At 44.3% G+C, this 11,307-nt stretch overlaps 1 protein-coding gene across 1 annotated transcript; it reads right to left on the bottom strand.

Moving 5' to 3' along the window:
- Positions 1 to 291: 291 nt before the first annotated feature.
- LOC133883606 (ABC transporter G family member 42-like) lies at positions 292 to 11,082 on the bottom strand. The gene is made up of 22 exons (XM_062322982.1): positions 10,397 to 11,082; positions 8,647 to 8,941; positions 8,265 to 8,424; positions 8,112 to 8,188; positions 7,539 to 7,592; positions 6,288 to 6,378; positions 5,201 to 5,502; positions 4,851 to 5,132; positions 4,441 to 4,757; positions 4,187 to 4,347; positions 3,969 to 4,084; positions 3,732 to 3,888; positions 3,504 to 3,623; positions 3,226 to 3,401; positions 2,757 to 3,104; positions 2,230 to 2,520; positions 2,064 to 2,147; positions 1,815 to 1,948; positions 1,466 to 1,693; positions 1,214 to 1,385; positions 867 to 1,121; positions 292 to 784 (listed from the first exon to the last, which is right to left on the bottom strand). Exons 1-22 carry the CDS (start codon positions 10,870 to 10,872, stop codon positions 515 to 517), a joined length of 4,566 nt encoding a protein of 1,521 aa, XP_062178966.1. The 5' UTR covers positions 10,873 to 11,082; the 3' UTR covers positions 292 to 514.
- Positions 11,083 to 11,307: the final 225 nt, after the last annotated feature.

The following is an 11,307-nucleotide window of genomic DNA, read 5'->3' as shown; positions in this document are numbered from 1 at the left end:
AAGCATGATGAATTCCTTATGTTGTATATTCAATGTTTTGTGCATTTATTTCAGTTGAAACTTTAGAACTTGAACATTGATTATTAGTTATGTTTGATATTAATCGTATCGTGGTTCTATGTTTTCAATGTTTAAAGCTTGCCCTGGGTCTTCTAAATTCTTGAGTCCGCATGGGAATTGAAAGCCAATCTTGTGAAGTGAAAAGATAGAACTCGCGAGTATCAGAAAAAAAAAAATCACCATTTACAAGGCCTTATCGTTAACTGCCCATGAAGTTTTGTTGGATGAATAGGCCGTGAACAAATTCTGCTCGCAATAATGCTCTTGTAATATTTCACAGTAAAAAGGCAAAAACGCCATATAATACCTCGCCACATTTGGCGATGTATGTGAATACAACTACACCCATATTACACTGACAATACATAAATAGACCCAAAAATGGAAGGTCAAAAGAAGATTTGGTTCAAAAAAAATATCAAGCGTTCTCCCACCAGATCTTGTTCCTCTGCTCCTATCGTTGCTGGAAGTTCAACTTCTTGATGCAGACGGCGTACATGAACGCGAAGAACACCGCAAAGAGCACGATAACTGGCGCGACAACCACCATAAAATTCCTGTGGTATCCAAAATGATGTGTTATGTAGTAACTGATTGTTTGGTTGGGTTGGCCAGGAACTGAGATGATTTCTTCCAGGTCTCCGTACTGTGTCACTATGAGTCCATACACTGTCCATGCCAATGGGCAAATCCAGTAGTACCAGATCCACCATCCGGGAATTCTCTGAAACAAGAGTAGAAAAAAAATAGTGATTTGATCTTAAAAATAGGATTTGGGGAAATGTTTGATTGAAGAAACAACTAACCGGTCTTGGAATGAAGAAGCCCGAGAAGAGGTTGAAGAGAGAGTAGAAAGCAGCAGCAAAAATGGCTGCAACCTCATGGTTCGGTGAGATTGACACAGTCATCATTCCATAGTAGGTGAAGTAGAGGAAGGAGAAGTAGGAAACAAAGAAGAACCAGAAGAACTTGGCAGCTGTCCATTGGAAGCTCATCATGGCGTATACGATGAGGGTGTAATACGATGCTTGGACAAACACATAGGGGATCTCAATGACAACCTGCAAAAGCGTAAAATTTTAGTTGACTCCGAAAAGCATATGGCACCTTAGTTATCACTGTGTTTTGTAATAGCTCTTTGATATTTCTTTACCTGAGCAATGGCATAGGGCATGGCAGAGTACATCCCAGCAGCCCTCTCTCGGTAGAAGACAGTCCTCTCAATCGAAACAATTGGCTGCACAGTTGAGCAATTGTTGATGCCAACAAACATCACAGCTGTGTACATTGCTCCAATAACCATCCTGAGAGTGTTTGCATCTCCCCTGCAACAGGAAACACCAAAACTTTCAGATGCTAATACATTAGGAACTAGTGGTCAAAGATGGAGAGCTAGAAAATTTACATGTTGGTGCCTATTCTCCAAAATATGGAGCCAAGAAGCAAGGCAATGATTAAAGTGAAGGAAAATCTAACAAGGTTGTAATCCGGGCTGCGCCAATAGGTCCGCCATTGCTTCCAGAGGCAGGCTTTGAACTGCCCTATTGTGGATTTGCAGTACTTTGTAGGGAAATAAAGATCTGATATTCCTGGCTCTGGTTGACTCAGCTGGTTCACCAGTACCTTGTTTTGCCTGGAAAAATACCATCAAAACGTGCAAGGAATTAGTTATTGAACTCAGAAACATATTGTATACGTAGACTAGTTGATAAAGCATGATAGGAGACTATTTTAGGAAGAAAGATGTATATTACTTGTACAGATCTGATGTTTTGTAGTACTCAGCGAAATCCATCTTTAGTCGCACTTCTGCTGCAACCGAACTAGCCTCGAGCATCCACGTTGCAGGGTTGTACTTATCTTTGATTTTAGGTACTCCAGGAATTGCCTAGTTGCATAATTGAACAACAGATTAGTTATAGCTCATTTTTTTCTAGTTGCCACCATTTTTCTAAATTTATTGATTAACAGAAAAGTTAATCGTGGCATGGAGCTTTATGTACCTCAAAGTACTCAACCATTTTCTGGGAGTTGCGACCCAATTGCCCAGAGTAAATCACCTGGCCTCCTCTTTTTAGCAATAGCAACTGCACATAAATAATAACTCAAGCTAAGGTTTTATTTCTTGAAAAGATGGAATAACCACTTGTATATATTACTCATAGCCACCTCATCAAAAGCCTCAAATATGTCAATGCTTGGCTGGTGGATCGTGCAAACCACTGTTCGTCCGGTGTCTACGGTGTTCCTCACTGTTCTCATGACAATTGCTGCAGCTCTTGCATCAAGGCCTGATGTTGGTTCATCCATGAAGATGATCGATGGGTTGGCGACAAGCTCCACAGCTATTGTCAACCTTTTTCTTTGCTCCGTCGAAAGCCCTGTAATTCCTGGCAGTCCAACTAAAGCATCCTTCAGATTGTCAAGCTCCACTAGTTCCATAACTTCATCCACAAATTGCTGCAATCATTGAGACATACTACATGTGAGTTTGATAATTCATGATGTATAATTTTATTTTTAAAACAAAATCTAATTATATGTACTGTTTCTGGTCGTATATATCAAATCTCAAACATCTGACTGACTCACGCCTAGAGCTAAGAGATCTTAATGACAACAAGCAAAACAAACTGCTTAACTCGTTCTGTCTTAGTAGCAAACGATTTCATCTTTCAAGTAAATACAAGACTTACAATCTTGATATCATCAGTGATTTCTTGATCTCCAATGTTTTTAGGAAGGCGCAGGAAGGCAGAGTACATCAAAGACTCCCTAACTGTGACCTGAGGAGAATGGATATCATTTTGCTCACAGTAGCCAGAAATCCTTGCAAATGTTGCTTGGTTCTTGGGATAACCGGCAATTCTGATATCTCCTTCAATGTAACCCCCAGTCTTTCTTCCAGCCAAAACATCCATAAGAGTAGTCTTTCCAGCTCCACTGACACCCATGAGTGCTGTCAGCACTCCAGGCCTAAATGATCCTGTAACCTCACGCAACAATTGGAGCCTATCATCCTGCACTCCTTGCTGTTTCATTTCCTGGGAAAATAACAAAATGCTCCATCAATATTCCATGTTTGAACATACCAACACATTGAGGAGGAAAAGGGTAAGGAATGGGACAATAAAAGCTTCTGAGAATAGTTGAAGGTGAACTCACCACAGGCATGTCAACATAGTAGTTCACATTATCAAAAGACATGGCAAGAGGGTTGAATGGAAGAACCATTCCTCTTCTTGGAGCAGCTTCGTTGCTGCCAACCGACATGACTCGTGAAACCCCATTTGACGAACAATTGCTCAAGCGAGCACTCAATCTCATCTCCTTCATTTCCTCTGAAATATTAAAGCATTAATCCTCAGGTTAGAAACTGTCACTTGTTTTCTTAGATACACTTTTGAGCTATGAGCCTATGACTTTTATTCAGAGTTGCTTACTGTTATGGCCACCGTCCTTTGATTTTGTGCTGTCATTTCTTGCTGACTCTCTTGCATGCCCATTGCCTTCCGCTTCCTTTGCAGTTTCTTCTGATATAACAGCTTGTGGTTTGCCGAGAGCTAACAATTAAAGCTCAAGTGAATTAGACATCGACACAAAAACCATGATCATCAAGGTTTGTTTAAGGATGATCGGCAAGGAATTAAGATTTTCGTCTTGTTACTTACGATTCAGATACATGAGTGACAGAGTGAAAAGGACATTGAAGAAGATGCTGAAACCTAAGAGTGCTGCTGCTCCAATCCAGTACCAGTTTTTGTCAGCAAAGATGTTGGCCCCTTCAAGCATAGCTATGCCTAGTCTTTTGGGAACACCATTTTTGTCCTATCAACATGCGCACGCGCACCTTGTCAACAAAAATATATATGTCAAGTAGTGAGAAATTAGTGCAGTAGTAAGCTTACCAGTACAAACTTGTTCATCCACCGAGGAGCATAGAATTCATTGACTGCTAGAGCATTATATCCATACATCAGAGGTGAAATCCAATAACCCCAGACCCACCATTTAGGGATGAAAGCTGTTAACAGTGGGATGGCAAAGAAGAAAGAACTAGTCAGCAAAACTACAATATTGATCTGCAGAAGAGTGTGAATGAATCGGGAAAAGACAAGCAATGGACCTTTTGGCAGGAGAAAGCCTCCAAGAACAAAGAAGATAAGAAGAGACAGTGCTCCACCAGTGTTTGCAACGATCATGGATCTGCAAAGTCCAGCGGTTGCTCTGAAAAGCCCACCTGCCATCTGCTGGATCAAGAATACGAGCAGCAAGTGCTTGAAAAACCTGCACACAAATACCACAACTAGCAGTTACAAACTGATGGTTCCTGAAACAGAAAATAGGAAGAAAAAATAAAGACATCAGCTTCATGTGTACCTGTCAGCCTCTGGAGCAAATCCTATGGTGTAGTATGTGACAAGAACCCAGACTACAGATTCAATAATGGAGAATGGGATTCTGAGAATGACATTCGGTAGTGTGTAGACCCAAGCAGGATAGAAGAGGAGGTCCCGGTGCTTGTAGAACACTGGCAACCTTGTTATGACCAAAGAGAGCTCAGCAAAACCATTGAACATATTCACAATCAGACTAAAGAGCAGCGCTCCAATGTAGACAAAGCCATCATCCACATTCCTCGTATGCATGTGAGTCCTCAGAAACACCGTTGCCGACACAAGGGCTACAATGATGAGCTTCAGAAGTTCACACCGACAGACAATGTAAGTTAATTATGTTGGGACTTTTGAAAAGTGGAAAGAATAAGACTTCCAAAAAAGTTTGCTCACCTGTACGGTCTTGAATATGTACACAAATGCATTGCGCTTGATGAGGAGCCATTCCTTGTCAAAGGATGCCTTGAGGAGCTCTGTTGTTGACACCGAGTGCTTTGAGAATACAAGAGCAGCCTGATGGCAACGGCTCTTGTCAAACGGCAGTGAGAGGTGATTCTCAAGCTGGAGCCCAACATGGAATCGTTTAAACTGATGTGCAAATTCTGAGACCGAAATGTATCGGTACGGCCTCTGCTTGTCTGCCCAGTACTGCTCCTGATCCTTTTTTGATGTCACCTAAAAGTATCCAAAGAAAAAGGTTTCATGTAATTCATTGGAACTTTCAGAGGCATAGCGAGTGTTACCTCCTGAAGAAAGTCTGCAGTGCCCTTGCGCTCGGGGCAGCAGAATCCGCAGGACTCGAAGAACTCGAGGACATATTCACGGGGTCCCTGGTAAACAATCTGGCCTTCTGACAGTAGAATGATGTCATCGAATAGATCGAAGGTCTCAGGGGCTGGCTGAAGGAGGGACATAAGGATGGTGGCCTCGCCCAAGTGAACAACCTGCTGCAAGCATTTGACAATCTGGAAGGTCGTGGAACTGTCCAAACCAGTTGATATCTCGTCCATGAATAGGACCTTGGTTGGGCCAACGATCATCTCCCCTGCATTCAAAAATAGGAAAAGAAAAGGACAAGTCAAATTTCATGCATCCTGACAATTGAAAAGGTAAGAAAATTCATATTTATCAGTTGGAAATGATATTTTTGCATTGCTACATCATTTCATAAACTGGAATTATGCAAAAATTGATATCAACCAATAAAGGTTTAACTAGCATGATCAGCTTAGCTATTGTATCAGTGATCACTAAACCTGTCTGTAGTGCAGTAATCCCTGTAGAATTTTTTAATCATTTTCATGCAACCCTGTAATGCGGTAGTTTCTTATTGCATGTCATTATGTCATAATCATGAGAAGTGCACTGGAAATTGGATTGTAGTATACGTTGTTTGTACTCTTCAATAGGAAAAGAGTGGTCACTATTTTCATAAGTGACCATCCAACAACTATGGAATGCCAGAACCATAAGATGCAACACTACAAACTGCTGCATCCCAATCAAACGCTCATGTCCTTCGTGTGTGGACCTGAGGCACACCACGAAAGCGCAGCACCTTTTATCTGTCGGAACCACCAGATGTGACACTGACACCAGAACTGTACTGTCAGTTAAATTTCTTTCAGGATAACCACATGATAAAACTCCGAACAGGACCTTCTAATTTTCGCATAAATCCAAATTCGTTGTCAATTCGGGCATCTGCACCCACCAGGCCACCAGGCTATAAAGCCTAAACCAGAAAGAAACAAAGACACAACCAGCTCCACCTCTCTTTTCAACATCAACATGCGATGAGCATGACATAACGCTGAGCAAAGCAATTACCTGTGGTGACGCGTTTCTTCTGGCCGCCGGAGATCCCCCTCTGCATCTGGTCGCCAACGATGGTGTCGGCGCATATGTCCAGCCCCAGTATCTGCTCTCGAAAACAATCCAGTCAAACATGTCGTTAGCACCTCGCGTGCACACATCGCAACCAAGACAATTACATGGACACTGGTAAAGCCCCATTAGCCGGTGTCAAGCTACGGTTAATGTCTCGAAAGCTACTGTTACCCGCCAAAATTCCCTTTTCAAACCTCACTAACCATCCATCCTTCCTGGCCATATAAAGATTATAAACTGTGTGAAGAATAAAGCTAGAAAAAGTAGAAACATTTGGCTTGGCATTTCAACAAACACGTCGTGGGCATGCGCCCAGTTGCGCTGCTCCTGTTACGCCAGTGTGCTATCGCAATGAGGTCAGGTTGTTGCACCAACCCCCAACCCCAAGGCTGCAACAAGACCTCACCAGGAATGAAAATATGCCCCCAGGTAGGTGAAGAAGCTGGCGTGGGTCTAGTGGTCAAAGAGAGGGAGAAGTGAGCAAACCAACCCACTTATCCTGATTTCTGCTCTCAGGCTCAGCGTCAACTCTCGCTAATGTGCCAAAGTAGTGGACTTGGTGATTGAAAAAAAAAAATTGGTTCCAATTTTCTTGTTCACCTAATCATAGCATTACAATCCACAAGGCCATACTAATCTTAGCGTTTAAGTGTGGATGTTGCGCAATGCGATCGTATCTCTCTACCTTCTCGTGCCTAATATTATATGCACATGAATACGGGTGTTTAATTTGACAAAAAAAAAATTAAATATGTGAAATATAACTTAAAATCCGATGCGGGTGTCGAAATTCGACTCAAATTTAAAGTGCTCAATTTGACAAAAACATTTACACATGATAGCCAGATAATACTGCTCTGTCCATGATTGATTGGAACTTGAAGTAGCATTGGGACGTTGCTGTGGAAAACAAACGTTTTGGTGACCTAATGCTGAGGAAGATGCTATTGTTGGAATCTTGTATCAGTGACTCAATGGTGACTTAATGCTGACGAAGATGCATTGAAAAAAGTTATTCCTTTTCCTTTTGCCGGGAAATAGAACAGGTGATTCGACCCAAAGGTCCTCAAAAGGAAAACTTCCATTGTGGATTTCAATAACCCTTTTATACCCCCGAAGAAAATGAAAGTTCAGAAAAGTAATAAAAAGAAAACGAGAGAGAATAAGTTTATAAAGTCATAGGACTCGTACCCTGAGAGTGTAATCCGTTTGGAGACTGCTCTCGACTCCTTCCATTGAAGTGGCCTGGTAACGGTATATAAAATAAATCAGCACATGTGTTAGAGAAACGTTAGCTTCAAAACAAAGAATGGTTGGGTACCATATATATTACAAATGATGTACTTTGATTATCAGATTTCCTGTTACTAAAGTACTTTCTACGATGCCTCACTTACTGGGACCACCAGACCAGATGATTTTAGCTGTAGCAACATGTTTCGTCGTTTACGAAGGAACAGATTCCATGGTTAGAAGCAGTGTATGCCCACTTCTTGGGACCAGATGATTTATATGCTGCAACTAAAGATTTTGATAGCTTCTTCAGGTCAATTTCTTAACGGACATTTTGCTGCGAAAAAGCTTGTGCTGCTCATTATAACATCTATGTTGTGTGTGCCTTCGAAAATGCATCTCTACAATTTAATATATATACGCTATCTGTCTCGACCGTCTATTTCTCTCATATATTTATTAATTCTCTTATCTATTTAATCCTAATATAAATATACTATTAAGATAAAAAATACATGATCACGTTCCTACCTTCATAAAAAGGTCAACTTCTGGCTCCGGCCGGATGCCGGCCTCCTTCTCCCTCCTCGCCAGCTCGGTCATAAGATCTGCTCATGGTTACTTCCATCGTCAGATGCTGATTCACGGTAGACTGAATGAAAAGCAATGCGATGTACGCAGTACCGTATTTGGTGCCGACGCCCTGGCACCTGGCGGAGAAGTCGAGCGTCTCCTTCACCGTCATCTCGCCGACGTGCACGTCCGTCTGGCTGATGTACGCCGCCGTCTTCTGCGGCACGAACTCGTCCAGACCGAACCCGTTGTACGTGATCTCGCCGCTCGACTGCACGCACGGATTTAGCAGTTTTAGTCCATAATTAAACTTGCGTTGCGACACCCACTGGCGAGTGGCGACACCCAGCGGCAATAGGCTAGCCAATAGGGTGATGCTTGCCAGAGATAAATAAGTCGAAACAGCCTATCGAATCGCTGGGTCCGCCACTGACGACACCATTTCATCCATTTGGTGTCATTGCGAATCAGCTGGTGCTCTGGGACAACGTACCTTGAGCGTCGGGTCCAGCTTGCCGGCGAGGGCGAGCAGCAGCGTGGTCTTCCCCGACGACGGCGGGCCCAGAAGCAGCGTCATCCTGGCCGGCCGGACGACGCCGGAGACGTCCTTGAGGATGGTCAGCGTGGCCTGTCGCCCCAGCCGGACGCCGACTAGGCCCAGGGCACCCTCGGCGATGTTACGCGCCGTGTTGAGCAGCGTCGGCAGCGCGCGGCTGCCGATGTAGCACTTGGCCTGCACCTTCAGCTGCTCGAAACGCACCTCCACCGTCGGGAGCTCGATGCCCACCCTGCAACAATTTTTTTCCCGTTCTTAAAGATTTAGCAACACAGTACTGCTGAACAAGTTTTTTTTTACCGGTAAACATAATTTATCGAATATACTAGATAAAATATAAATAAATTTCATAAAATTCAAACAAAATACTGATAAACGTAATATTTTTTATATCGGGTCCACCGGTAGACATAATAAACCGGATATATCATACCGGAATTTTTTCCCTTCTGCTGAATGGTATTACCACTGAAAAATCGAAATCAATTTTCTGAAAGCAAAATTGAACCTTTTTAAGCTTAAAGTAAAAATAAACAAACTTGAAATCATCCATTTTCTTTGGACTTGGAGTACGCGTAGCTACTCTGTAGGTTTGGATGTCAACTTCAAAAAAGCTTTGGGGACGGAGACCAGACACAGATTGAACTTTTTTATGCTGCAGTTGCATACAAGTTTCGCACAAATCCTTAAGGAAACTAATTATTTATCAGTACACTCCAGAATTATTCGGCCAAAAATCCTCGTTGCCGATGCCATGTACATGTCGGATGACCTCGTTAATCAGTACTACGATTTGGAGTTGTTCAACTGCAATACGGCCTTGTGGCACTAGCACCTGGAGTAGTTCATTTGCCCCTCGAGCCTCTTGCAATTGGGGCTTTCAAGAGGAAAACATCTTGCAATCGAAAGATGGAAAGGGAAAGAAAGGGAGTGGCATCTGCCGATCCAGTGATGCACCACCAATCAATTAAATCGCTTTCTTGGTGCGTACTGGATACGTAGTTTAACTGAACCACAATATTCTAGAAGCATACTTAATATTCTGAGAGAGGAATCCTCGGGCCATATTCTAACGATCCAATACATATGAATTGGTGAAAAGGACAAAAGTAGTTTCTATCTGAAAACAGGGTAAAAGTTAGCGTGAATAGAAGATTATTTCGTTGTACGATATCTGAAAAAGTTCAGGATATATGTTCTTTCTTTCTTTTTTGTGTGTGTTCTACCGAAATGTGTCTACGAAACACGCTTGGAAGGACAAAGGTCCCTCTCCAATTGTTTGACCACCTACTAAAGAGAAAAGGAGAGAGGGATAATGCTTGTGCCTTCGGCCACACAAATCGGCACGTTTGTTGGCTGTAGGGATGTGCATAGATACCTCTATAGGTATCCGTTGATCCACTCTAATTTAATTTAATCAATTTATTCATCCATAAATCGCTCTATGAATGAATAGATAGATTCATATCCATCCCTAACTGGCGGTGTGTATCGGCGGCCTCTAGGAATGTAAGTTAACTATACAGGGGCATGCGCACGTCCATCTAACTCGGCAAAGAACAGCTCGCTTAAAGCGGCGACTTGTGTTACTGAAAAGTACTAATTAATCTTGGGTGATTAAAGCAAGAGAAAGGTAATTAAGGATGTGGCTCGTAAGCTAGCTAGGTGGGGAGTGTTGCGTACGTGCCTGTCAATGCGGTTGCGGAGCTTCTGGAGGAAGCGCTGGTTGTCCTCCTCGGCGACGCGGAAGACGCGCTCGATGAACTCCTGCCGCTCGCCGACGCCCAGCTTCCGCACGTCCACCTCCTTGTACTGCCTTGGCTTCCCGCCGCCCGCCTCCGCGGCCTCGGCCTCGGTGGAGGAGGACAGTATGGCGGTCCTGACGCGGTTGTAGGTGGGGAGGCGCTCGATGGCCGCCCACCGCAGCGCCTCCTCGTCGTCGTCCACGCGGCGGCCGCTCCTGCCGCTGGCCCCGCCCCGGGACCCCCACTGCTGCGGCATGAAGGCCTCGTCGACGCCCCAGGCCTCCATGCCCATGCCCCGCCCGACGCTCCGGCTCATCCGCCGCCCCGACTCCCACACCTTCTCCATCGTGCTCTCCATGTTTCCCGGCCGAGCACTTGTGTGTGATCCTCTTCTCGGTCGCTCGTTTCCTGCACGCATGCGCGAGAGGTGGACAGATAGCTAACTAGCTTAGGCTCTGCTATGCTGCTTGCGCATGCGCGTCAGTGCTGCAGTTGTTGTTCGCGTGTCATGTCATGTGGAGTCCTTGTAGTGGAGAGAAGAAGAGAGGCAGAGAGGGGAGAGGAAGAGGAGTGAGTGGGGGTGGTGAAGCAGCGCGAGCCTTTATATGCGGCTAGCTTGCTGGCGCGCGGGGGTGTAAGGGACTTTTTTACGCGCGGTGTGTGAATTGTGATACCCATGCTCTTTCTGGGTTGGTAGGGGCGGGACTCAGGATGAGCGCGGCACGGTTCACCAGCGCAGACCGCGATGGCTGGGGGCATACCGCCCGCATACGTAGCTCGTTCAACTTGGCAGGTGCGGGTGGCTGGTGGGCTGTGCGCGATAGCGCGGTTTCCACGGTGGGATCTGGCCTGT

This window comes from Phragmites australis, chromosome 10 (assembly GCF_958298935.1).
Source record: "Phragmites australis chromosome 10, lpPhrAust1.1, whole genome shotgun sequence".
Lineage (NCBI taxonomy): Eukaryota > Viridiplantae > Streptophyta > Magnoliopsida > Poales > Poaceae > Phragmites > Phragmites australis.
Note: the sequence above shows the minus strand (reverse complement) of the source record. Positions and strands in the feature narration are given on the sequence as shown.